General features: G+C 41.1%; 1 protein-coding gene across 2 annotated transcripts in view; it reads left to right on the top strand.

The window, feature by feature from the left end:
- Window positions 1-23,590, top strand: part of LOC122876393 (E3 ubiquitin-protein ligase HERC2-like) — a 292,777-nt gene that overhangs the window by 49,983 nt on the left and 219,204 nt on the right. For both annotated transcript variants that reach the window (XR_006378068.1, XM_044196685.1), the window contains exon 5: window positions 20,927-21,039. Coding sequence is in view for 1 of the 2 variants with exons in the window: in XM_044196685.1 (XP_044052620.1) it covers window positions 20,927-21,039 (113 nt within the window). In the remaining variant the exon portion in view is untranslated. The remainder of the gene's footprint in view (window positions 1-20,926; window positions 21,040-23,590) is intronic.

Below are 23,590 nucleotides of genomic sequence, written 5' to 3'. Positions count from 1 at the left end.
CCTTCTTTTCTGATTCTTGCCAACAGCCAATTTTCTCTCAATTAAAGCATGATATTAGCACTCAGTAGGGCATAAACAGAAATAACCGTACACTACTGAATATCATGCCTTGATGATGAGCTTAAGAGTGGGTGTACAGATGGATCCAGTTTCAATACTCCTATTAGAGTGCTGGTGTTTTTATGTGTGTGTATGTGTGTCTGTGAGAGAAATGGAGAGGGAATCACGGCTTGCATGTGTCTATGTAACACTTTGGCGGCAGGAAAAGCTGGAAGTTATCAGCTCTATCCTGTTAAAACCTCTGGAAAGGGAAGGCAGGGGGAAAAGAAAGACAGAAGTCACAGGTATAGTATAGAAAAAGTGTATCATTACATTGAGAGTCAGTCAGTGGTGATGCCAGTTGGCCAAAGTTAGCAGGAAGCTGTCCTAGTAAATGGCAGCAGCTGCTCGCAGTTCGAGAGAGCATGTCCCAGTCAGAGGAGAAAAGCGATGGCATCTACATTAATACTACCTTAATGGCCCATCTGGCACTCCGTAGGGTCCCTGGCTGCACCACCGACTCACAGGCGTTTGACAGGCAGTCTCCAGCGCACCAGACGTGCATGGCATGCCAAATGGCGAGGAGACGCCTCCGTGGCGCACAGATCTGTCAAACTCTGTCTGACGCTGTAGTCACACAGGCAAGGGAAGTTAAGGCAAGTTTTCACACGTGATTGGTTCTTGACATGGATGGGGAGAGGGAGGGGGCAGGAAGAGAATGACTGGCTTGTCTATCTCTCTCCTCCGTACCCTCCTCAAATGCAAACACAGATATGCGCAGACTCACAGGGCACACACATAATCACACTCACGCACTCTCCATACTAGATGCTAAGTTGCCATGACCAGATTAAACCTCAATGAGAAAGCCAGGTTAAGATTAGCCAGTGGTGGATTCACTCTGCTCTGATGGCAAATGGAGATAACAAATATTATTTTTGCTGCGAGTCACAGCCTCTCTCTGTAAACAAATACTGGAACAAATTGCTTCATTGGAAGAAATTGTGGAAGGTGTTATCAAAACACCACAGGGGTTTCTGGCTATAATTGTCATAATTGGTTGACAGAGCAGGATGCAGTCCATGATGTGGCACAGTGATGCACTTTATGGGAAATGACAGCTTTAGGTCTATAGATTGCCCTTCCAGATTTTTAAAGATACTGGGCACGAAGTGCATTACTTAATATGCAAACAACGGAAATTGTAGGGTCCACTAGTATGTTGTATGTCATGTCATCCTACTTTAAATCATAGCTGGCTAGAGTAGATTTCTTAATTTTAATCAATTATACAAATTAACTAATTAACTAACTAAATCAATTATAGTAATTTAGATTTAAAATCAAACAGTTTCCTTGTTTCTCCACAGTGTGACTACACCATCAACTAACAACATCCTGTGTACATGGTTAAGGAGAAACTTTAGCCAGCTTTACCAGTGGATGATCTCACCCAAATTCCTACTCTGCCCTATGTGCTTGGCCTTTCCATCAGGCCCTGTTTAGCTGCACAATACCAGCGCAGTGGAGGTTTCTCTCAGAGCAGGTCACATTCTGCAGTACCCACCAGCACAGATCACAGTCCCAGAAGTCTGTATCACACTGCTGCTGGGAAACTATGGCTTCTTTCTGTATGAGTAAACTACACACAAAAGTACAGCAAGAGTACTTTAAAACATTTGCTACCGTTCTTTCTCTCACACTTTTTCTTAAGGACATTTTGAGAGATAGCAGCAGTTCAAAAATGGAACGGAAGGTTCTTTAGAAAATGCATTTCAAATGGCTTATCCAGTAGGTAGCCCCAGAGGACACCTCAGGGATAAACCTAGGCAAGAAAGGAAGATAGAGAGAAAAAAGTGAAATTGGAAAGAAGACACAGCCGTGACTAAAACAGTAGAAATACAGAGAGAAAAGGTATCCTCTTAACCTGCCGACGCCTCTTCAGAGGAATCACAGCGCTTCATATCAGTATTCACTCTGAACATTCTGCTGTGTTTATAGAAAAAGCCTAGATCCGCTGATGTCTCTTGCCCCAGACGGTCTCATATTTAGACAGTCGGTGCAGGTGATTTCTAAATGACTCACACCACTGTTCGACACTGTCCTAGTTTAGTTTTGTTGTTTGTTTGCTGTTATTATTGGGGCTGATGTCGTTCTTGCTTTTAAAGTAAAACAGTGTAATGATGGAAATGTGTATGATAACAAGGGGTGTAATGTTGTATTTCAAAACACAAAACTAGTAAAATTGATGTCAAGGTCAGCTGGATAACAGCTTCCAGTTTTGTGTGCAAGAAGGTGAAGGGAGGAGAGAGATGAGGGCTGAAAGGAAAGAGGCAAGAAAAAAAAGAGGAATCAGCAAAATGTGTTTAGGGGCATTGAAAAAGAGAGAAGAGCAGGAGGAACTCTTCAACTTTCACTCTCATTCCCAGTTGTGTTGTAGGCAAGACTTAGCCTTTGAAGAGCTTGTGGCAGAATAGGCAAAATATGAATACACACACACTCTCCACTTTCCCCTTTTCCCATGTACTTCCTTTTTTCCTCTCTCTTTCCTTTCCTCCCTCTTTCAAACTCTCTCCACATATCCTTCTCTTTAACTTTCTCCCTGGGCATCTCCATTCCTTAGTGGCAAGCCCAGCTGGGGGGTTTCTCTGGTACTGTGAGTGAACCTTCGCTGCCTCCTTCGGCAGGCAGCTGTCCCTGCACAACACACAAACACACACATTCTGCACTTACCCATACCTCCCCTGCTAACTTTGATTCATTAAAATATTTTCACACACTCCTATTCTGCTTTTCCTACATATTTACATATGTGACCAGGTCAAAATGGATAAATTATAGCTTTACAAAATAAACTTCTCTTGTTAGTTCAAACTGAGATTTCCATCTTTTTGAATATGATTTTATTTTCAGCAGTACCAAAAAGGGACAGGACTCTTTCCCCTACCATGACCACCACTCTTTCTTGTGCAATCTACTCTAAAGCCACTAGAGGGAGCTTATATTATGCTGTGGCCCCTCAAGTCAGGAATCTGTTTTACAGTACTGTTGCTCCAGCAAGGAGGCACAGCCTTTCAAATGTTCCCCATTCTGTCCCTAAATACCATCAACTGTCCTGCAATTCCATGTTTTTGACAATGTAGAGATCATAGCCTCTAACCTAGACAAGAGACAAAAGACATAAATTGGTTTTAGGAGTGTGCTTTCCTTAAAACAAATGCAATCATTGCTTCTCATGTGTTTGTGTGTTAAGACAGATATCTGCTAGTGTAAGTCTATGTGTGCTTGTGCAGAGGTGATAATTCTACAGTTGCTCAGAAGCTTGAGCAGGGTGTATAATGACAATAACAGAGAGCATGTTGAGGCGTGCTTTCAATCTGCTCCCCAAATGTAATGAGTCTGGGCTGAAGTCTGGTCATCTCAACTTGATCAAAAACGGGAGGAAATCTGCAAATGATTTATTATATCCTGTGGAGATTCATCAGTTACACATGTCAAAAATGATGCTGAGCTGAAAATTAAAAGGCATCTTTCGTCACCATTATTTTCCTAATATAGACGGAAAGTGGGAGCGTGAAAGCAATTCAGCCAGGACAGTAGAGGAAAACTGTTTTATCTGGTTCAATTCAGAGCATATTCCATTTTATTTGATCTCATTCCATCTGTATACATTTTATTCTAATATTGTAGTGAAAAATGAATCAATAGCAATAATCAATGTTCTACAATGATATACGTAATCTGATTAAGCTTTATTTCTTAAGTGTTTTTCAAATTTCTTTCTAAAAAGTGCCACATATTACATATTATTTGATTCATTAATGTGCGTGCTTATCACCATAGTACATTCAAACATTTGTCCGTACTTCATGAACTTTTTTCATGATTAATTCACCTTATATATACACATGCACTTTTATCCCTACCTTATATGCACCTTTGCCCGCTTGCATTTCATCAACCAGCAGAAGACTAATGCATATTGCCAGTTAATCATATTTTTTTCTGTCTCTGTCCCTCCCTAATAGGAGTGGGGTGACATGACAGCATCTGAACTAGACTCCCAGAGTTGTCCTGCCATAACGTTACATGATCTTCCCTCTCACATTACTAAAACAGGCCTTTCCGATGGGATTCGCCGTATTCTGTGCTTCTCCTCTCCTCCACTCCTCTTGGCCTTTTCTTGTGACAGGGCTGCCGATGATACAGATCCACTGTGACATTTTACATTGTGCTCCCTAATTGCAGCAGCTGATAGTGGGATAGCTCACCATACTGCTGCATATTTCCTCTTTTTTTGCCACCCTTTGGCTTTTGTCTTTTTTTTTTTTTAATTTGGAGGTGGCTAGCATGTAGTTGCTTTTTTCACATGTTGTCTGATGGTATGCCATTAGGTGTTTCTCCCTGCTCTACAACTCTATCTGCAGTAAAATGTAAAATCCATGTAATTTAACTGAAACTTTAAACAGAATCTTTTTTGTTAATTTAAAATCCTCCTTTCCGTCATTTACATAAGTGAACAAACAGTGTTTGTTTGTGAGCCAAAGTGTTATTGTCCATTCCTCCTGTTGCTTTGGTGTTGTGTCCTCAAGTGTCTCCCACAGCTTGCGACTCCCAAACTGAAAGCCCGAATAAACCTCTGTGACAGATGCAGCTCTAATTATACAGTTGTTTTAAGACTGTCAGGTTGCAGCGAAAAGGGAGCCAGCCATTTGGGAAAGTGAAGGAGGAGGGTATGGAGTAGGAAGAGGGGGGTAGAGGGGGACGGTTTGATGGACGGACATTGTAACACCAGCATCTGGTGATGGCTGCAGCTGCCGTATCGTTTTCCCACTGCCAGCTTGCCAGCTAAATAAATATTGCCACGATCTGTCTTGTACTAGCAAGTGTAAATTACTTTAACACGTCAATAACTACTTTACAATGGTGTTTTCCCTGCCATTTCAGAATATATATTGATTTCACATTGCTGTTAAATGGCATGAGCATTGTTTTCCTCACCCTGTACCTTTTTTTTCCACATAGACTCCCAATGAACTTGGCAGGAACAGGAGATTAAAGGGAAAAACTGCATCGATCATGCAGTTATTCTACTTTTGCACCCTATCACAAAATACAAAATTAATTTCATCATAGTGAGTATTGTATCCCTTATGATAGTAGATATCAAATATTTTTTTGTTTGATGGTGAGAGTAAGTGTCATTTGTGAATGTTTGTCTTTTATTGAATGTGTGTTTTTTATTTTGTCTTTTTATACTGGTAACATGTACTTATGTGTCTCTATATGCTTTTTGATCCATGCCATGTTAACTGTAGTGTTACATTTTAAAGCTCATAGTCTCACTATCGACATCATGCATCTAGTGTAAAAGGAAAAACTTTCTCTGAAAAAATGCACTTTTTTTCTTGCTTTAGGTAAAGCTGATTATAATTGGCATATAAGACAGAAATCTTTAGTGTCAATGTTACAGTATAATTTTCCATTCATATGTTTTTCAATATCTCATTAATAGAGAATAATAATTAGTCGAGGAAAGTGACTCAGTAAGAAACAGTGCCTACAATATTTTCTGTGTGTGGTGTGTCAAAATAGACAAAGAAACCATAGAACGCACAGTGTGTAGATAGCTAGAGGCTTCATGGTTGTTTTTTGTGTGGTTATGCATGTATGCGTTATGAAGTGGGAGCATGCACATGAAGCGTGCTTACACTTCTTTATTTTTTTGTCTATTTTCATTCGTATGGGTTCCTCCTCGCGAGGACAGATGTTGGGAAACCCACAAAATCAGAGCTGAAGCCGCACTATAATCACTGCGATTTTAATCAAGGTCTCGCATTGTGACCCACTTATTTTCTCAAAGTGCTGATTGCACTGCAGTGCAGTGACGACTAGCATTACAAAACTGCAGCCTGTGATTAACCTTCACATCATATACATGTCCCCTAACCAGCATACAGTGGATCCTAATCCCAAAATTACACCCACTTGGACTGGAAAACCTCTCCTTTTGTCAAATTTAAACATTTTCCTCCCTCATCCTCCCATCTTGATATGATACAATGATGATGCCTGCTTCTTACGTATGAGCAAATTGAGGTATGTCTGAGTGTGTAATACTCAACTGACATTTCAGTCAGACAGAATAATCTTTTTGTGCAGGCTTGTAGGCACACTATTTTTCACAAAATATGATACAAGTAAAACACACACACACATAATTCTATTATAGGTTTTTGTGAGAATAAGGAAATATTCTAACCTTCTTAGCCATTTTTACCAGTATTATAATTTTCACATCAATGATAATAAAGCAGATTGATTATTCATTCTCATGCTTCAACACCATTTAATTGTGTAACCAGAATACTCCAACTTGGGGTCAGCAGGGCGCTCTCTCATTTACAGACACCTCAACACTCACACACAGACACACAAATTCAGAAATCTCTCTCTTTCCTTCTCTCCCTCACAGATGCTCTCACTATGCCTTCTCAAAGGGCCCCCCAAAACATGCCCAGACTAGAATTTGCCTAAATATCCTTTCTCCTATCAAACACACACTGTGCCCCATCTCAGCCCCATCCCATTTATTCCTTCAGCATCTCAATTAATACCCCTTAGGAGGCATAGCACCCTGCATGGCCACAGAGACTCACTGTGGTAGTAGAATCTCCCTATAAATGTTCACCACAGCTCTAGTGCTTTCATTTTAAACCACATCACTAAACTATCACTAAACTCCATCTCAGTTCCAATCAACACCAACAGATTAAACACATCGATTCATCAGCAGTTGTCAGATATCATATGCGTGTATGTGCCTGTGGTCATGTCTTTGTATTTGAAAGTTAGTCTAGCTCTTCCTCCTTATGAGGATTCAAGGACTTTGACCTTCAGCACTTGTGTGATTATTAAAGGTTCCATACAGTTGAAAGTCTTTGTGGTGACTATATACAGGTAGTGACTCTGAGCTATTAAAGGTAGATGTTGAAAAAATAATCTTTATTAAGCAAACAGGCGTGGATAAAACAATTTTTGATGTCTTTTTGATTGGTCTTTATGAAATGTAATTATTAGTTTGTTCTTTGATAGCTTGGAAGTTTAAGAAACTTGAGCTGCTACAAAGGCAGAGGGCTTTTACATTCCATCCGTATGACAGCCGTACAACTTATACCAAACCTGTAGATCTGCAACATTTTCTGTCCCCCTGTCTCTCTCCGCTCACCCTGCCTGTTCCTCCTGTTCAGTAGCTAATGGATCGTTGTGGTTTCCAGGGTCTGCTCCAGAAATGTTCTCCTGCAGAGATCTCGTAAGAAGTGCCCTCAGCTGGTCCCTCCGTCTGCCATTAGGCCTCTCCACACTTTTTATCCCTAGACCTCCGAGACCTCAAACTGCCAAATGAGTTGAATTATGGCCAGTTATGTGGAGTAGAGCCAGGGTCACGGGGGAGAGGCCTGAGTCAGTGGAACTAACCACACTCCTGACCATTAAAAGGCAGCCTGACACTGCCTCTTCATCCCCCCACACACACACTCTCAAAGGCCGGCACTGCAAACCCATGTCTCCCAGAGGAGAGAGACAGTACAGCAAACCAACCAATGAGTCAGGCAGCCAGCCAGCCAGTCTGTCAGGCAGGCAGGAAAGCAACCAAAGCACCAATCTTCTCCATACTCCCACATCATTAAAATTGTAAAGCTCCTCTTGGACTCTTTTTGTTTTTAGGTATTTATTTTTCTCACCTGGTTTTGCCCTACATTTTAGCCCTATATATTCATCTTTTTCTCATCTGTCTCTTCCCTCTCTGTTCTTCAATCACCTTCTCTGCCATTTTTCTTTTTTTCCCTCTGCCCTTCAGCTAAGCGGGTGGGGTTGCAGGGTTATAACCACACAAGGTTAATTGCAGCAGCTAAAACAAGCAACCAGCTACTGTATAAAGGAGGTCATCTAAGTCAGGCAACCTTCACAAATCCACTCACAACATCTACGGTCACACGGCCAGCGGCAGCCTAGGAGACCACATTTTGCGTTCCTCACAGACAGACACAGGAGACACATGCACACACACACTTGAACACATGCACACATACTGCACTGAATTTGATCTGTCACAATAACAGGGGCATCACGACATGATGTATACAGCCTTTTTTCCCCTCTTCTCTCCCCTGTTCTGCCTCTCTCCGGTAATCTTGATGCAGTGTGTAATGTTTGCTGTAGCCGGCGGCTGAAATTGAATGAGTGATACAACCAGAGGTGCTGGGATTACTGTGGGCAGAATTGATGCTATCTGTCCAATGATGTGTTATTTTGTGGAAGTGAGGCAACAAACCGGAGAGAGAAATGGTCGCAGCACTCTGTATGATTTTACAGTTTAAGTGGTGAAAGACAAATAGAATAACAGTGATGTGCTAGCAGGGGTTGTAAATGGTTGAATAATTTTCCTCGATTTCAACATTCATTTATCTTTTCCACAGTCTTTTGCAGGGCTTCGCATGGCAGCTTGAATGCTATTTATCCCTTTAGTCTACTCACAATTGCAACATCAGCTAGCTAAGCACCCATCTTTAGAGGCAAGACAGGTTGCGTTCAGTCTCTGCTCCTCTAATAGGGTTGGCTAAGAAAAGGGTCAGAGGTAAACTAATGACACCTGCAATAGATGCTTCTTCCTGGAAGCCTAAGCTAAGGCTGAGCAGGGGCTGGACTTGTGGGAATAAATGTGCTGCTTTAAGACTCAGCAGGCTGAGCCCGGGTCAGACGTTAACCATTGAAAACACTAAATTCAGCTCTTTCTGCCAGTCTGGGGCACAAGCTGAGGGTCCTGGGCTATTGTTGTGGGGTCAGGTGAAAGCCGTCCATTTTGCCAGAGCAGCTGACAACCATTCATCCCAAATTCAGCAACAGTTCAGCACTGTATAGCTGCACAGTTCTGTTGGTTAAAGGCTTTTAGTTGTCACTTTTCACAATTGTTCATAAATTATAATGTAGTGATATTGGTTTGGGTTTCTTGTTATAAACACTGAAGGAGGTATCACTGAAGTTGTCAGTACACATTGTTGTTGTTTGTATACGTCATTATTTTCTTTTTTTCCCTTTTTACTGTAATGGGAAACTTTGGCAGGCATCGATTTGGCCCGGTACATCACAGCAGCATCTTCAACAGTCGCCTCTCTTTTTGTCGTGTAACTTTTTAACATATCATCAAACTTCTTTTTTCTGGGTTACTTGGTTCCAGATGTGTCCAACAAATGTAGTCTGGTATGGTTCAACTCATACATTTGTTCTGTTTTTCTGCCTAAAGCAGTTTTGGGTTCTTCAGTAGTACACAGCTATTAAGGTTGTAACGGTACACAAAATTCATGGTTCTGTACATTTTCGGTACAGCAGGAAAAGATTTTGTAATTTATATTGAAATGTAAACATTCAACAGTGGCTCATTGGCCATGTTTCTTACTGCAACAGTTAATGCACTCAAATACTGTCATATTGTCAATAAGAAAAAATAAATAACACAAATAAATAACACAGATGTCAGCATTGCTCCATCATAAGACTGATGCTAATTCCTGAACAACTGCAGCTTGCGCTGATTTATATAGAGCTGCACAATGGACTGACTAAAATGCACATGTGAAGGCACATTATGGCGGGGCTCAAGCACTTTGGCCATATGGTTAAATTCTGTATTCTCTATGACCGAGTATGGTCGCATATTTGCAGCGATAAATACTCCTCTAGCATTAGTTATTGTACTTTACTTTTTATTAAAAACCCACCTCCTTAGGACAACACACTACTCACTCACTCACTTGCTTTTGATATACAGTATTTGCAACTACTCTCTCTTCTAGCGCTCTTGAATTTACAGTATATGTTCATGTGTAATAATTGTATGTTTTGCGGCTGGCAGAGAGAGACTGTGCTGTTGGCTTTGAGGGAAAAATTAAATAAGAAGGGCTATTTTTCTCCCCCATGTAAACAGCTGGCAGCATCCCATGCTTACACAATTAATGGGCATCTAATTGGCGATAATCATTTTTACTTAAGCAAATTTAAAATAGGCAGTTGCCCCTGGAACAAACAGCTGTTGGTGGAACCTTTGAGCAACATAGCGTGGATGTTTGAGGATGTGGATGATCAATGCTTAAAGGAGGTGGTCCATACATGAACATACCCAACTGTTGGCACACAATTGCACAAGCTTTTCTACCTATATCCATCAACAGTGCTAAAGGATTTACTGTATGTTGCCTACAGGTGCATTCGATGCATGAATCAACTGCACTGCTTGAAGTGAACTGTGTTGTATCATAGTTCCCACTGTTGGCTCCTCTAATTGTTTTAATACAACATTGACTGTTTATAATCCAAACTGGCTTCTGTTCCATTCAGTCAAACAAAACAAAAGCTGTATCAAGGCCCTTTCAGACACAATGCTACAACAGTATTTGTAATGGCTTGTGCTGTGACACAATGGCATTTTGCTGCGTTGAGCAAAGCGTGTGCACAGCAAATACCTGCGTGACCAATACAAATGAAGCAGCCGGCCAGACAAGGAAGGGAAAATGGAGGAAAAGCTAATATTGTGTGTGTGTGTGTGTGTGAATTCCCTTAATTACAGTACAACACAAGTGTACGCTTGCATCGAGACCTCGGGAGGAAAGCGCTATCGTGTGTTTAAACAGGTAGCTTGTAGGTAGGCAGTATGTATAGCCTATATGAACATGCACAGGATAGAAGCATCTTTGTAGTCCCGCTAGAAGTTTTGAAAACTGCCTATTTTGCTCTCTCCACTGCGACTTCCCCGAACACCTAGTCAGTTGTGCACTGAACCCAGCGGCTAGCACAGCTCAAATCGCATTGTGTCTGAAAGGGGCCTTAAGGTGATCTTGCTCGGATAGTTCACCCTGCTTATACTGATGTGACACAGAAGTTTCTGGTCAGATGTTTGTGTCATTTGTGTATTTTTGTGCCAAAAGTCAAAAATAAAGACTAATGTCAGAGTACTGAGGACTGAAATATTATAAACTTAGTTCCACTTATAAAAATGGAACTTCAGTTAAAGAGAGGAGTACATGTGCTGTAGTTAGAGAGGCAGTATTATATTTTTCCTTACTTAAATGATGATTTCTCTATGGTGTCAAGGACTTTTCAGCCATATTGTTATTAACATACTTGTTGAATCCTCTATTGACAGCTTTTAAGGTCAGACCTCTGCAATGTGAATCTATAGAGTTGTGATTTCATTCAGCTGAAAGCAAACCCAGCCAAGGTCATGATTCAATAATAAAATACTATGAAGAAATACATTACTGGCAGGGAGGACAGAGCCTTGCGGCTGGCAGACAGGCAGGCAGTGAGCAATGAATTAAACACAAAATTGTGCTTTGCCATAACTCATCTGGCCAGGAGTTACTCAGACTGAAAGCCAAATAGGACATGAAGAAAAAAAGGTAACGCTCCAAATATACATTTGATAAAGGTACAGTGAAAGTCTCAAAGACATTGGCTTTGGGACTTCTAATATAATGCACAAATTAATTGAAATGATGAAGTCTCTTCTGCTTTAAGCCTTCTCCTTGATGAAAGGTGGAATGAGTGAGGGGAAAGAGGGAGAGAAAGAGTGTGTGGGATGCTGAAAAGTAATGTCAAACAACCTGATTGTGAGAAGGGAATGGATTAAAGCCATTGTTTGAGCTGGAAGAGGAGGTACCTTCCATACCGCTGGCTGCCATCTTATCGCACCCCCCAACAGTGGTCTAATCTGTTGGTCGAGCACGCCTGCAAGTAATTTCTATCCATCAGACAGACAATGCAGCTGCCACCTTGTTGTTCATCACGGATTACTGTACTGTGCGTTCTGTCCCGCCCCTGCATAGACCCCTGACAAAGGACTTAATTGAATATCCGTCCATGGCTAATTTGTGTGTGTTCCATGTGTGTAAACACAAGCCATACAAAAATATATACAGACTTGTTTTCACATGCATGCTCCCTACAGTAAGCACATGCAAGTGCACATAAACATCCGCACAAACACACATAAAGCTGTGTGCACATACCCCCTATAGAATTTATTTTGAGGCTACTTGTTCATTTAGTCTGATGTTGAAAGTCAGGTATTATTGCTTCCAATCCTTATGGCTAAACTGTAAACAAATGGACTAGATTCAATTAACTCTGTCGAACCTAACATAATTACATGAAAGCACAGAGTGAGGAATGGGAGATAATGGAGTTTTTTTACCCTTGAACCTTAACCCTACTTTTTCATTTGTTTATCAAATTAATTTAAGCCACTAGATTTGTTATGCTTGGGCTTAAATACATATAATCACCCATTTTAGCTTCATATTACACTTGTGCTTAAGCTAATTAATCCTCAATGTTTATCATGCATAAACAGTGATGGCTTTGCATTATACATCTACAGAAGTCATGCTCTTTTAATTGTTATCAAAAATGTTAATTATTTAGTCCCATCACACTTTACTCATTGTCCAAAGACACATCTTGTCCTTGTTTTTAGACAAACATTGGTGAATGACATTGAATGACATTGGTCTTAAGGATGGCACATTGATGTGTTATTTCACTGGGAATTGGTTGCACTTAAAAGAGACAAATCTGACAAATAAGAATAAAAAAATCAGCATTATTTGTGTTTGTAAAATCTGAATAAAAAATTTATTTTTCTGCAAATCTAGAATTTGGTCAGTGAAAAACCACGCTGTCCATGTTTTCTGAACTGAGGAGAATGTCTGGCCAGGTTTTCTGAAGTGACAGCTGTGCTTCATCTCATATGAGGATGTGTTAAACAAAACACTGCCCACATGTTTGCCTTAAACTAAGTAGCCCTTAACTGCTTGGACAGACAGCAGGCTGTTGCATTTTATGTATTTGTTTATTTTCAAGATAAGGGGCCTCTTTTATGGATAAGCAGCTGACGCTCCTGCTCTGTCAAGCTGGGACAGGCTGAGGGAAGATAAAATAGAGTCTGTTAATCTGGTGCTGGTGAGCAGAAAGAGCGATGTTATTGACCTACGCTGGCAGCAATGTGTTTCAATTATACAGCACCATCCATTTGTCAGGCAAGTGGAGCGATGGGGGGGACATGGAGTTCAGGCCTGGGTTAGAGTCATTCTCCATCACTTATGATGTGTCTTTGGAAAGCACTTTAATTGAATTACCCAATTTATTCTTCAAGCAACAATGCCCTGGCCCAGACCCATGACGTGAGACAATTAGATACAAGTTTAAAATCAGGCAGTTTGCATACTTCATCTTTTCATGGTGTACACAGGGAAGGAGACAGCTAACTTATGGTGACTTTCTTCCCCTCTTCATCCTGAATACATTCTATTAATGTGAGTGGTACGACTCTATCATGACAATTTTATCTTACACCTTCTTAAGACTGCATGACGTACAGCTTCATGAAACCTATAATATGGTAAGTGTTGCCTGCGTGTTGCTACCCACCCATGTGCGCCATGTGTATGCATTCTGTAGGATTGCAACTGGTAATTTGTCAGCACAAACCTTCCCAATGCTTTGGCTAAGTGGGCAATTGAGACTGTAATGTATTGTACTGAATAAGCAACTAAAAGATAACTTCAGTTGATGTACAAGAACTTTACTCTTGACCAATTCTGAAACTTGGGATTGTTGCTAATTCATACAATTTATCATAGTGCACATATGAAATGCATTCTGAATAAAAATGGTGGCTTCTTAGTTACACATCCAAATGTCTACATCTGTCTTTTTGCTGCATGTGCAAGGCACATTGTCAAAACTAGGGTGCAGTGGTTCAGTCAAGTTTTCCCCTTTGTTCACCACTACGATCTTCCAAGCAGATTTCCTTGAATATTTTCCCTGATATTTGCAAATTGCACATGGTTGAGTGTGATTAATTCTAATCAAGGTCAATTTATTCTGGTGGAGCAGCTGGAAGAGGCCTAAGTGTTGCCTGTGTTCTGTCTGTGAGCTGTCTGACAAGATGGTCAGGCTGTCGATCACCTCAGCCCCAGTTCCAGGTGTAGAGAAGGTGCTTGTGTCAGACGCACACTGGTCTACTTGCACTCTGGCCCTCACACCTGGCCGTTCACCAAACTCTAATTGTCAGTTCATCCATTTTCACCACGACAACAAGTCTCGCTGTCTGCTCCCACTATCTGTGTCTAATCAACAGTGTTGCTCTCCCAGTATCTCCACAGCTCATCTTGTTAAGGGTGAAGAATAGTGGATAAAAAATGTACTCTCTATAAGCATGTAATGTACACCAATTATGTTAATTTGCAGTGTTGCAGATGGCCCAGTGTTGATTGCAGCTTTAGGATCAGGAGAGGCAGTCTGAAATTTGAATGCGGGAGTCACGTGACGCTCATTACTGCACAACCTCAACCAAATATCCCTTTGTCACTTGTCATCCATCTGTGCTGACTGTCTTTGACAGATAAGACTATGCAGAACTCTAGGCAGCTAAAGAGTTGTACAACAAGCAACAGAGAAACCCTATCCCTAGTTTTAATTGGCAGTTCCGTAGTTAAGCTGAATTTGGGTGTGTTCTCAAGACAATGAGTAATATAAGCAATAAGTCATCTAAAATGGAAGAGATTCGGAGATAGAAAAAAGAGGATAATATCCTAATACAGGATTATACGGTCTTTTACAAAGTAATTGCACAATAAATACACAATACAAGCTGAATAATAACAGTAAATAGAAGCATTGAGACGTGTGCTTTTTATTTATTTTTTTGTCATTTTCCTTTGTCAGTCTACCTCATCGGGATATGGATAGCTGTCCACCCCTAGTGTGCTGGCTCCAGGGGCAGGAGAATCCACTCCAAATGCCAGTCCTCTATGGGAACTGTGACATTCGAAGTGTGCCAAGGTGTGCCGTGTGTTATGAAAGCATGTGCAGTCAGCTGTAAATTCATCATCGTCATCAGCCACGATGCTCTTTGTTCCGGCTATTGAGGCGAGTCAGTTTAGTCCCCTGTCTTCTGTTAGACCATGCTAAAGTGAACCCATGCTGATGTTCAAATGAATGGAGTCCTTTCATAAAGCCCTGGCCAACTCTGGAGACAGAATATAGCCTTAAGTCTTGCAACCTTTGTGGCAGGGGGTTCCTGCCAGGCATGATTCCTGTTTAGTGAATAAGTGGGGTAATTATGGTGTGGTTGGGGCTGTGCAGCAAATGTCACTAGCAGATAAACAGTAGGAGCAACCCTTCCGTAAAGGCTTGATTTATCCACCCTGGACCTCCTGTAGCCTGCAGATGAATTAGGAGCACTTGGGTGTAAAAAATAAACTAGCTTCTCTTGATTTCACTGGAGTTCAAGGATGCATATAATTGGAGAAAGAGTAGTTAGCAGATAAGGCCCCAGGTTAAACCTTACGTTGTTGAACACCAAATCTCACATGCTGGTCTAAAAGGCAGCTGCTAGTTTTATCTTTGGATGCCATGGCCAGGATAGTGCGTGAATAATATGCTGTGACATTGTAGAGATTTAAATATTTCATATAGCTGCAACATATTCAAAACATAACTTCTCTATCCCTGAACTGCTAATGGAAACTGTAGTAGTAAAATAATCCCTCACACTTGTGTTGCTATTAGGGTGTCTGAATCTTAAACTTCTCCATTCCATGTCCCCTCCTCTGATTATCTCTGATTGGTGGATGAAACCACATCCATTGCACTCCATTAAAGAGTGCCCACTCACGTGTGACTGCAGGGTGGCCTTTCTAACATCATGAGCCTAGGGAAATGGGAGAGCCAGCGAGCGTCATTCCATTACCTGCTGAAATGGATGCCCCTGTATCTCCTCCTTGATTAGCTTTGTCTCGAATAACAATGATAGCTTTAAGTGTGTCTAATTGAGACCCGGCTCGCCCTCCCTCTCTGTGTGAAAGTGCTTACTCATTTTGTCTGTCCTTTTAATAATTACATTATCATTTTACGCCCCTGCCGGTTCCTTGGGAAGTGGGCTGGCGCTTGTGTTGAAGTGAAAGCTCATTATTGGAGCTGAATTATGTGCAGTTTATTGATCCCCATGGTGGATTATGGTGCTCTAAGTTAGTCTAGACAGAATAGTTAGCCAGATGACAGAGAGGAAACATAGAGGCCCCAGGGGAAAGATCCCTGGGCTCAGTTAGCAATTAATGCCTGCCAGGTAATGGAATTTAAGTTTACACTAAATCCACCAATGCCTTGACATTTGAAGTGCCTTATAAAAAAACATTAGCCTAATTAGACGGTCGAGAGCAAGAGTGGCATTCTTTTATACACTGGTTCTCTCACCCTTTTCCTTCTCTCTTTCCTTCATCTTCTCATCTCATCCCATGCAAGCACACAAATGCACTTCTATCACTAACCTATTCCGATATTCTAATTACTTAACACTAAAAATTCACATTGGAAAATAGTGTGTGGTGATGCTTTTTGGATGTGTTTTCCTCTCTTGATCGGCCTGGAGCAAGTTTGATTGATAGATTTTAGTTGGGTCCATTTTCCAGACAGGCTTTGCTAATCTCCATCTTCGGCTGGGTGAGGGTGTTTGAGTGGGGGAAAGGCCAAAGTGCTGAGTAAGAAGCCAAGCAAGACATTCATCTCTATAAAGCTGAGGGTCCATTTTAAGGCTATCCATCATTATCTTGATGAACATGCCACATTACCAACGGCATCGCCTCCCTGACATCCAAGGCCAGCAGCATTTTGTCCTACAAATGGTGGACTTGTAAGGACCTCAGTCACAAGAGGAGTGAAGGGGTGGAGCGTGTGTTTTTACACATCTGGGTTAGGACTAGGTATTAGTTGAAATGTTTTGATATTAATACTGATATATTACCTGAGTTTCAGTTCAAGACACTTCTTTTTGATAACTTACTTAGAAAAGAAGTTCTCAAACATTAAATACTGTCTAAAAACAGCCATACAAGCAAACATTTTGATTAAAATTCGGGACTATCTGATTGAAGATTAAGTAAACAAGAACATGAAGCCAACCAGACATTGAGAGTCAGCTTGACAGATTTCAATACTTGGTGCAACAGGCACATTTATGTTGATATCAGAAAACCACTGAGTTTCAATCTCCAGCTCTAGTCTGGGTGTCTGGAAGGAGAGTTGGTCACTTACTTTTATACAAAGTGGATTTACCTCTCAATAAAATCCATGTCCTTCCCCTGTAGCTGGAAAAAAATGTGTAACTTACATGTGTTGGTGTTTAGGACACACAGACACATACACACACTTTATAGGGGCTAAACTCCACTTTAAAGGATGGCCTTAATGAAAAATACTGGATAGTCTGGCAGTGTGCTGCACCTGTTAAGGCAGGCTTGCACATCCTGGGAGCGAGACAGGGAGCCAACAACTTATCAACCAATATCTAGCTCAAAGCCTTTCTGTGCCTTTTGTGTGGTTTACTGTGTCCTTGGCTCATAAGCCTTGATGATGTTAGTAAATACATACAGGGGCATGGATAAACTGGGCCGTAATCCATACTACCTCTAGATGGAAGGGGAAGGGAGCGATACGGGGGAGAGATGAGAGGAGAGAGAAGCGGCTGATTAGACTGGTTTTACTGCTCCTCTGCCGACCTAGAAAAACACAGCAGCCCTGACCTTGCATAGCAGTGCCCTTATATATCTAATGATCTCTGAGTACCTTAATGATACAATGTGTTCTCTCTCCCACTCTTTCCCTCCATTTTGCCTATCCTCCTTTAATGCCTTTCTCACCCTATTCTCTTTTTTAGCACAAGCTTGTGCACATGCACGCTAGTCCACACACGCACACAAAGTACACAGCCTTGAAAAACCCAGTCAGCAGTTTGGGCTAGGAGTCTAGCAAATGAGCTGTCCTATTGAAATAGAAAGGAGAGTTCTCTGTGCTGCAGAAAATGCTGCTATGGCAAGCCTTACAGAAGAGGGACGGAGGGAAAATTACTTGTTCGGACAAAGAAACATGAGAATGTCCTTTCACTACAAATGTACCAATTTACATTTAGACGGGGCAGATTACATTCATTTCTTTCTCTCTCTTTACATCTTTTTTTTTCACTTTTTTTTTTACCACAACCATATCTCATCTCATTATCATTTATAAAACACCACAAAGTGCTGTAAGAGAAAGAAAAAAAACCTCAAATTCAAAAAAAAATATTTTTCTCATTGATTCAATGTTCTTTCCTCTTCTCCTAGGTACTGGTTTGAACACTCTCACAGTGTGGTTGGACTCCTGCAGTTTAATGGCGGCGGCAGTGTTATACAGCTCAGCTCCATTGCATCAAAGATGACTAACCAACCACAATACCTTTTTATATTCGTAAAGCAGGGTGCTGAATACTTTGTGATAGTCTCCTATCCCAAGAGAAGTGTATTTTTAGGCATGATGTGTCTTGGCTGATTGATTGGACTCAATGATCAAGCAGTCTGATACATCACAATCTGCAACTTTATAAAAAAAACATATTTAAGTCTTCATTAAGCTTTTGAGTTCCCCGGCCATTTTGTCAATGTGTAGAAAACAGCTTACGCTGGCTTAAGTCATTCATTCTACTGTCTAATTCCCTCTCTTTGACCACTTACAGCACAAGCCTCCATTTGGTCCTGGTATTCCCCCTCTCGTTCTATCCGCCCACAGTAATTAAGATTCCATTCTGCTCTGAATAGGAATGTTAAGATGGAGGGTTATCATTGGGCTTCTGTAGGCTCACCCAATGAAACACCTATAGTGACCTCTCTGATTTACCCAGTAGGGGTCCCTTCCTCCCCCCTTGATATCCCTCTCCCCCTCATGGCCATCTTGTTGTGTGGTCTCCTCTCTTCAGTTCTCTCATTACTCTATGCGTGAAGGCCTGGGAGGAGGGCGGCAGGGGACGAGTGGGGTTGATGCAGAGGAGGGCTTCTGTCCCTGGATGAGTGAGTGTGGATAAGAAGTTGTTTGAATTCATAATTGTGCTTTTGTGAAGGGGGAGATTTGTAAAGCAAGGCTGGGTTCATTGTGTGGCACTGCGAGTCCGGTGGAGGGTGCGAGCCGCTCAAAGCTAATGTAATCTACGCTATTAGAGAGGGTTAATTAGCTGCTGAACTGGAGCCTGAAGAGCAGGCAGAGAAAGAGACACAGAGATCGAGACGGAGAGAGAGAGAGAAGGAGGGTGGGCAGTAGGGATAGAGAGGTCTTCAGGGAGTCCTTAGAGACTGCTTGTTGTAATACAGCCACACAGTCAATAAGGCTACTCCTCTGAGGAGTAGAAGACAGAAAAAGAAAGACATTGAGGGAAAGACTGTCACACCATGAAAAATATCTGGATGCCAGCAGCTCTGCCACTGGACACATGTTGGGAAACCAGAGATTCATTTTAGGGCTCTTTATTTTTTATTGTTTTTATGTACTTTATATAACACAGTATCACAACTTTTTCACAATATAAAACAAAATTTGATAATCAGGGACATCAACATTTTTTTCTTTTACAACCAATCCCACATTTCCTGGAAATTTCTCTGGAAAGTCAGTAAAATAAAACATTTTTGGTTTCTGTGAATACAAAAAAAACTTGTCAGCCACTGACTTTGTCTCTTTGCACAATCTTTTTTTTCTTTTCTATGGAGCTCTCATTGCAGCATCATAAGGTGCGCCTTCCTTTCAGCACCAACTCTGTGATGAACTCCAGTACTAGATCAAACTGCGTGTGAAACTACAGTGATTTCATGCTGTATCTTCATGTGGTTGATCATTTCCTTTTCACAGGGAAAAAAAGTCAAAATTCAAACACATCTGAATATCTGAAACACATTAATAGGCCTTGTCACACTGACTGAAAAACACCTTTAATAGCTTTCTAGCATTACATAGAATATGATGTTGACATGTTAGAAAGTTACTTCACTAACACATTGTTTGAATGTGCTGTGGTTCAGTGATGACCCTTCAACTTTAGGTCACTGTGGTTGTGAAGACCTTTTTCCAGCACAGTAGTCTCATATTCTACCTTAACACAGTAGTTTTTTTTATCCTTTACTGTTTTGCACAGGTGGAAAATCTAGGCTCCAGTAGTAAGTAGCTCCAGTGAAGCCCTGCTGGAACCCTGCTAGCAGTCTATTTATATGTATCACTGTGTCCTCTAGTAGTCCATCCTATGCTGGGTCTCTTGTCGCTCTGAGCAAAACCTCACTAAAGATGGGTAGTCAGTGCCTGTTCCCTTGGCATTTTAATGCAGATTAATTACTTTCCCTGGCCCAAGCAATCCATTTTTGTTTGTTTGTGGATGTTTTTAGCTTTTTCTTGACCTTGGGGTGAAGAAAGAGAGAGAGAAAAAGAGAGAGGAAGAAAAAAAGCCTTCCACAGTAGACTTATACCCTCAATTTAATAGCAGAGTGAGGTGTTTCTCCAGCATCATCAGATCAATGAAGAGTAAATAGCCCACACTTCTTGTTTCACAGTGCAGTATTGATCTTTTCCTCAGCCTCGGCTTGCCTTTCCCCAGCATCTCGTGTCTTTCAACCCCTGGGACTGTGCTGATTGCCATAGATTGGACAAGCTAACAAGCGCATGATGAGGAACCAGGCTTTCTTTTCTTCTCATAGGCTGTTTCCATTTTTTCTTTGTGGCACTGGCATGAACACACACAAACAGACAGACATACACACAGGGACTTAAAAACATCAGATCTACACAGCTCAGCGCCATAAAGGAGTATGCTGTTTCTTTCTTGTTCCCTCTGTTGTTCATGTTGTTCTGTCTTCATCTACACAGAGAGGATCTACTGTAGCTGTGCCTGTCTTTGGGATGTTTGCCAGGCTGATGGAGTATACCAACTTAGAGATACAGTGTGTTTCTTCACCTCACTGGGAACTTTATTTTTTTCCAGCTGGCACCACGTTTGTTCCAGAATCTTCCATCATCTCTGAGAATATCTCAAGTGGCCTGCGGTGAGCGACACACTCTGTTTGCACTGGAGGACGGCAGTGTGGCGGCATGTGGGTAAGTTCAGTGTCAATGCAGCAGACAGTTTGCCGAAGTCAGACCTGAGGGGAATAGGAGGAGAGATGAGGAGGCAAACCCCTCCCCACACATCCCAACCTCCCTGATATTAATGCATAGGCAAATTAGGGTCAGGGAAAAGATCGAAGGGTTGTGTGCATGTGTGTGGAGTATGTTGACGAGAAATCATTGGGTATTTAAACTTTACCTTTTCTGTATGTGTGTGTGTGGGTGCATTTGTTTGCATGAGTGTGCACATGCTTGTGTTTGCGTGTCTCTTCATTTCTGCTCGGCATGCAAAGTTGTAATAAATCTTGTTGAGAGTGGGTAAAAGAGCTGCATGTGCTGCTGGGTGGCTCAGGATCAATATGAAGTATGTTTATTGAATCCAATAGTTGTGTTTGCGGAGAAGGGGAATAAACCAGCTGGAATAAGTGATCAGATGTGCTTTTAAGGCTCATTACTAGGCTGTTGGGCATATAGATCTGCTTTTAAACAGCCCTCTGGATTGGACAACTTTATGCTTGAACACAGCCAACATGATATACTTAAATATTTCAGCATCGTATTTGATCATCTACTTAGTATTACCAAGATTTGCTTTTTTTCCTCCACAAACTTTAAATGACTTTTTACTTGCAACTACTTCTGTTTTTATTTAGCTGCATAAATGTGTCTGTGTTACTAATGATATTTTGTTCCACTATTTTTTCTCATTACTTCCAGTCACAAATTCTCTGAATATTTTTTTTCCAACTAAGGTGAGCGACCCTATGAAAAGTATTTAGCCCATGTGACCTACAACTTGTCATTAAAACTGAGGATAATAAGTATGAACAATAAACAGTAGAAACTATAATGCGCTGATGTTTTTAAAATCTGGTCAGATTAGGTGTTGAGAAAATCAGTAAATCATTATCTATAGTTTATTCCTAATAGGAAACTGTATTACAGCCATCATAATGGAGATGGATATGTTTGTGTGCATAGGACTGTGAATTATTCCTTAAAATTAAGTTCGGCAATACATTGACTGAAATAACTAACGTCAGACTTACATTTGACCACCAGTAAAATACTAAATACTGGTAGTAAAAATACTAAATTAAATAATGCAAAATATTAATGAACAAGCAGGACAGGAAAATGCATTCTAAACATATAGTAACGTTTTAGTGTTTCTTCACAGCTGTGAGCTGAGTTTTGTCTTTTCCTAAAGGGAATTGAAAAATATTAAAATATGGCTTGACATAGGAATTAGGAGGAGTGGAAATGTACTTGTCAGGCTTGGCCTTTAAAACACTCACAAACAGGTGTGCTAGCAAGCTAATGCAAAGAGTGATAAAGAGTCATAGCATTAAGAGACAGTGATGCATTCAGTAAAAAAAATTAAAATATATTCAGTGGTGGTGTGTTTATTTTACTGAAATTTTGATATTTAAGTTTGTTCTGACAGCCTTAGTTTCACTCTTCCAAATGCAAAATAACACATCCATAATGTTCTCACTAAAGTAACCAAAGGTGGTAATCCTTGTTACCTGTCCTTATTTCTGATCCCCTCACTCCCAAATGACCCTGACCCCCAGTTGACCCACCCACCCACACACACAAAGGCTTGCATGCACACATATATCTCTCCCCCTTTCATTCCTCCCTCTCTTCTTGGCTCCCTGTGTTTGCATGTGATATTTTAGGCGACTCTGGGAGGGATGACAGTTCTAACTAGGCCTATTAGGTAACCCTCAGGGTGCCCTCAGCACTGATTTGAGCACCATTAATTTTCTATTATGGAGTGCTAAAGATGTGCCCCTGCACAGTCATTCACCTGGCTTATTGAGTCTCGCACACACCAATTGTGGACTTTTCCAGGGCAGTGTTGCTGAAGGTTCAGTGCGACCCCTCTGGGGAGCTAATTTATTATTTGCAGATATTGATCTGGCAGGGTAGGCCAGCCAAGCCGTGGCCGATGTTGACTCTGCTCTGGCCTGTGGCGACTTTAACCCTTTCCAGACTGAAGTAGACACACACTAGATAGATGGTCAGCGGCTGTTAGAGCACTGCTATTAGTAGTAGTTTCAATTCCTTTGCTTGTACAGTGGTTTGTTTATTGAAATGAGGAACGGATGGAAGTAATTTGCAATAAGGAAAGAATAGATTTTATCTTTCTTGATATAGACCTTGTTTTTCATAGCAAACAGACAAATAAGCAGACACACTCACTCTCTCTCTCACACACACACACACACACACACACACACACACACTGTCTGGCCTGTCCAAGGGAAATAAAATCACAGTTAAGAGGAAGGAAAACAAATTTAGAAGGTCAGACAAAACATTTATCAAGCTGTGTGTGTCTGGTGGGTAAATAGCAGAGGGACAGTAAAGGGCATGACTCTGAAACCACCAGATAACCACAGCAGATCATCACACACAGTCTTAAGATTCTCTGCTGAAAACGGATATTTCTCAGAGGGCTGCCTTCAGAGCATTTGCTAATATTCTTTCTCCTATATTGCTGTTTTATTTTGAACATAAAACTCAGTTATAA

This window comes from Siniperca chuatsi, linkage group LG5, assembly GCF_020085105.1.
Source record: "Siniperca chuatsi isolate FFG_IHB_CAS linkage group LG5, ASM2008510v1, whole genome shotgun sequence".
Taxonomy (NCBI): Eukaryota; Metazoa; Chordata; class Actinopteri; order Centrarchiformes; family Sinipercidae; genus Siniperca; species Siniperca chuatsi.
Note: the sequence above shows the minus strand (reverse complement) of the source record. Positions and strands in the feature narration are given on the sequence as shown.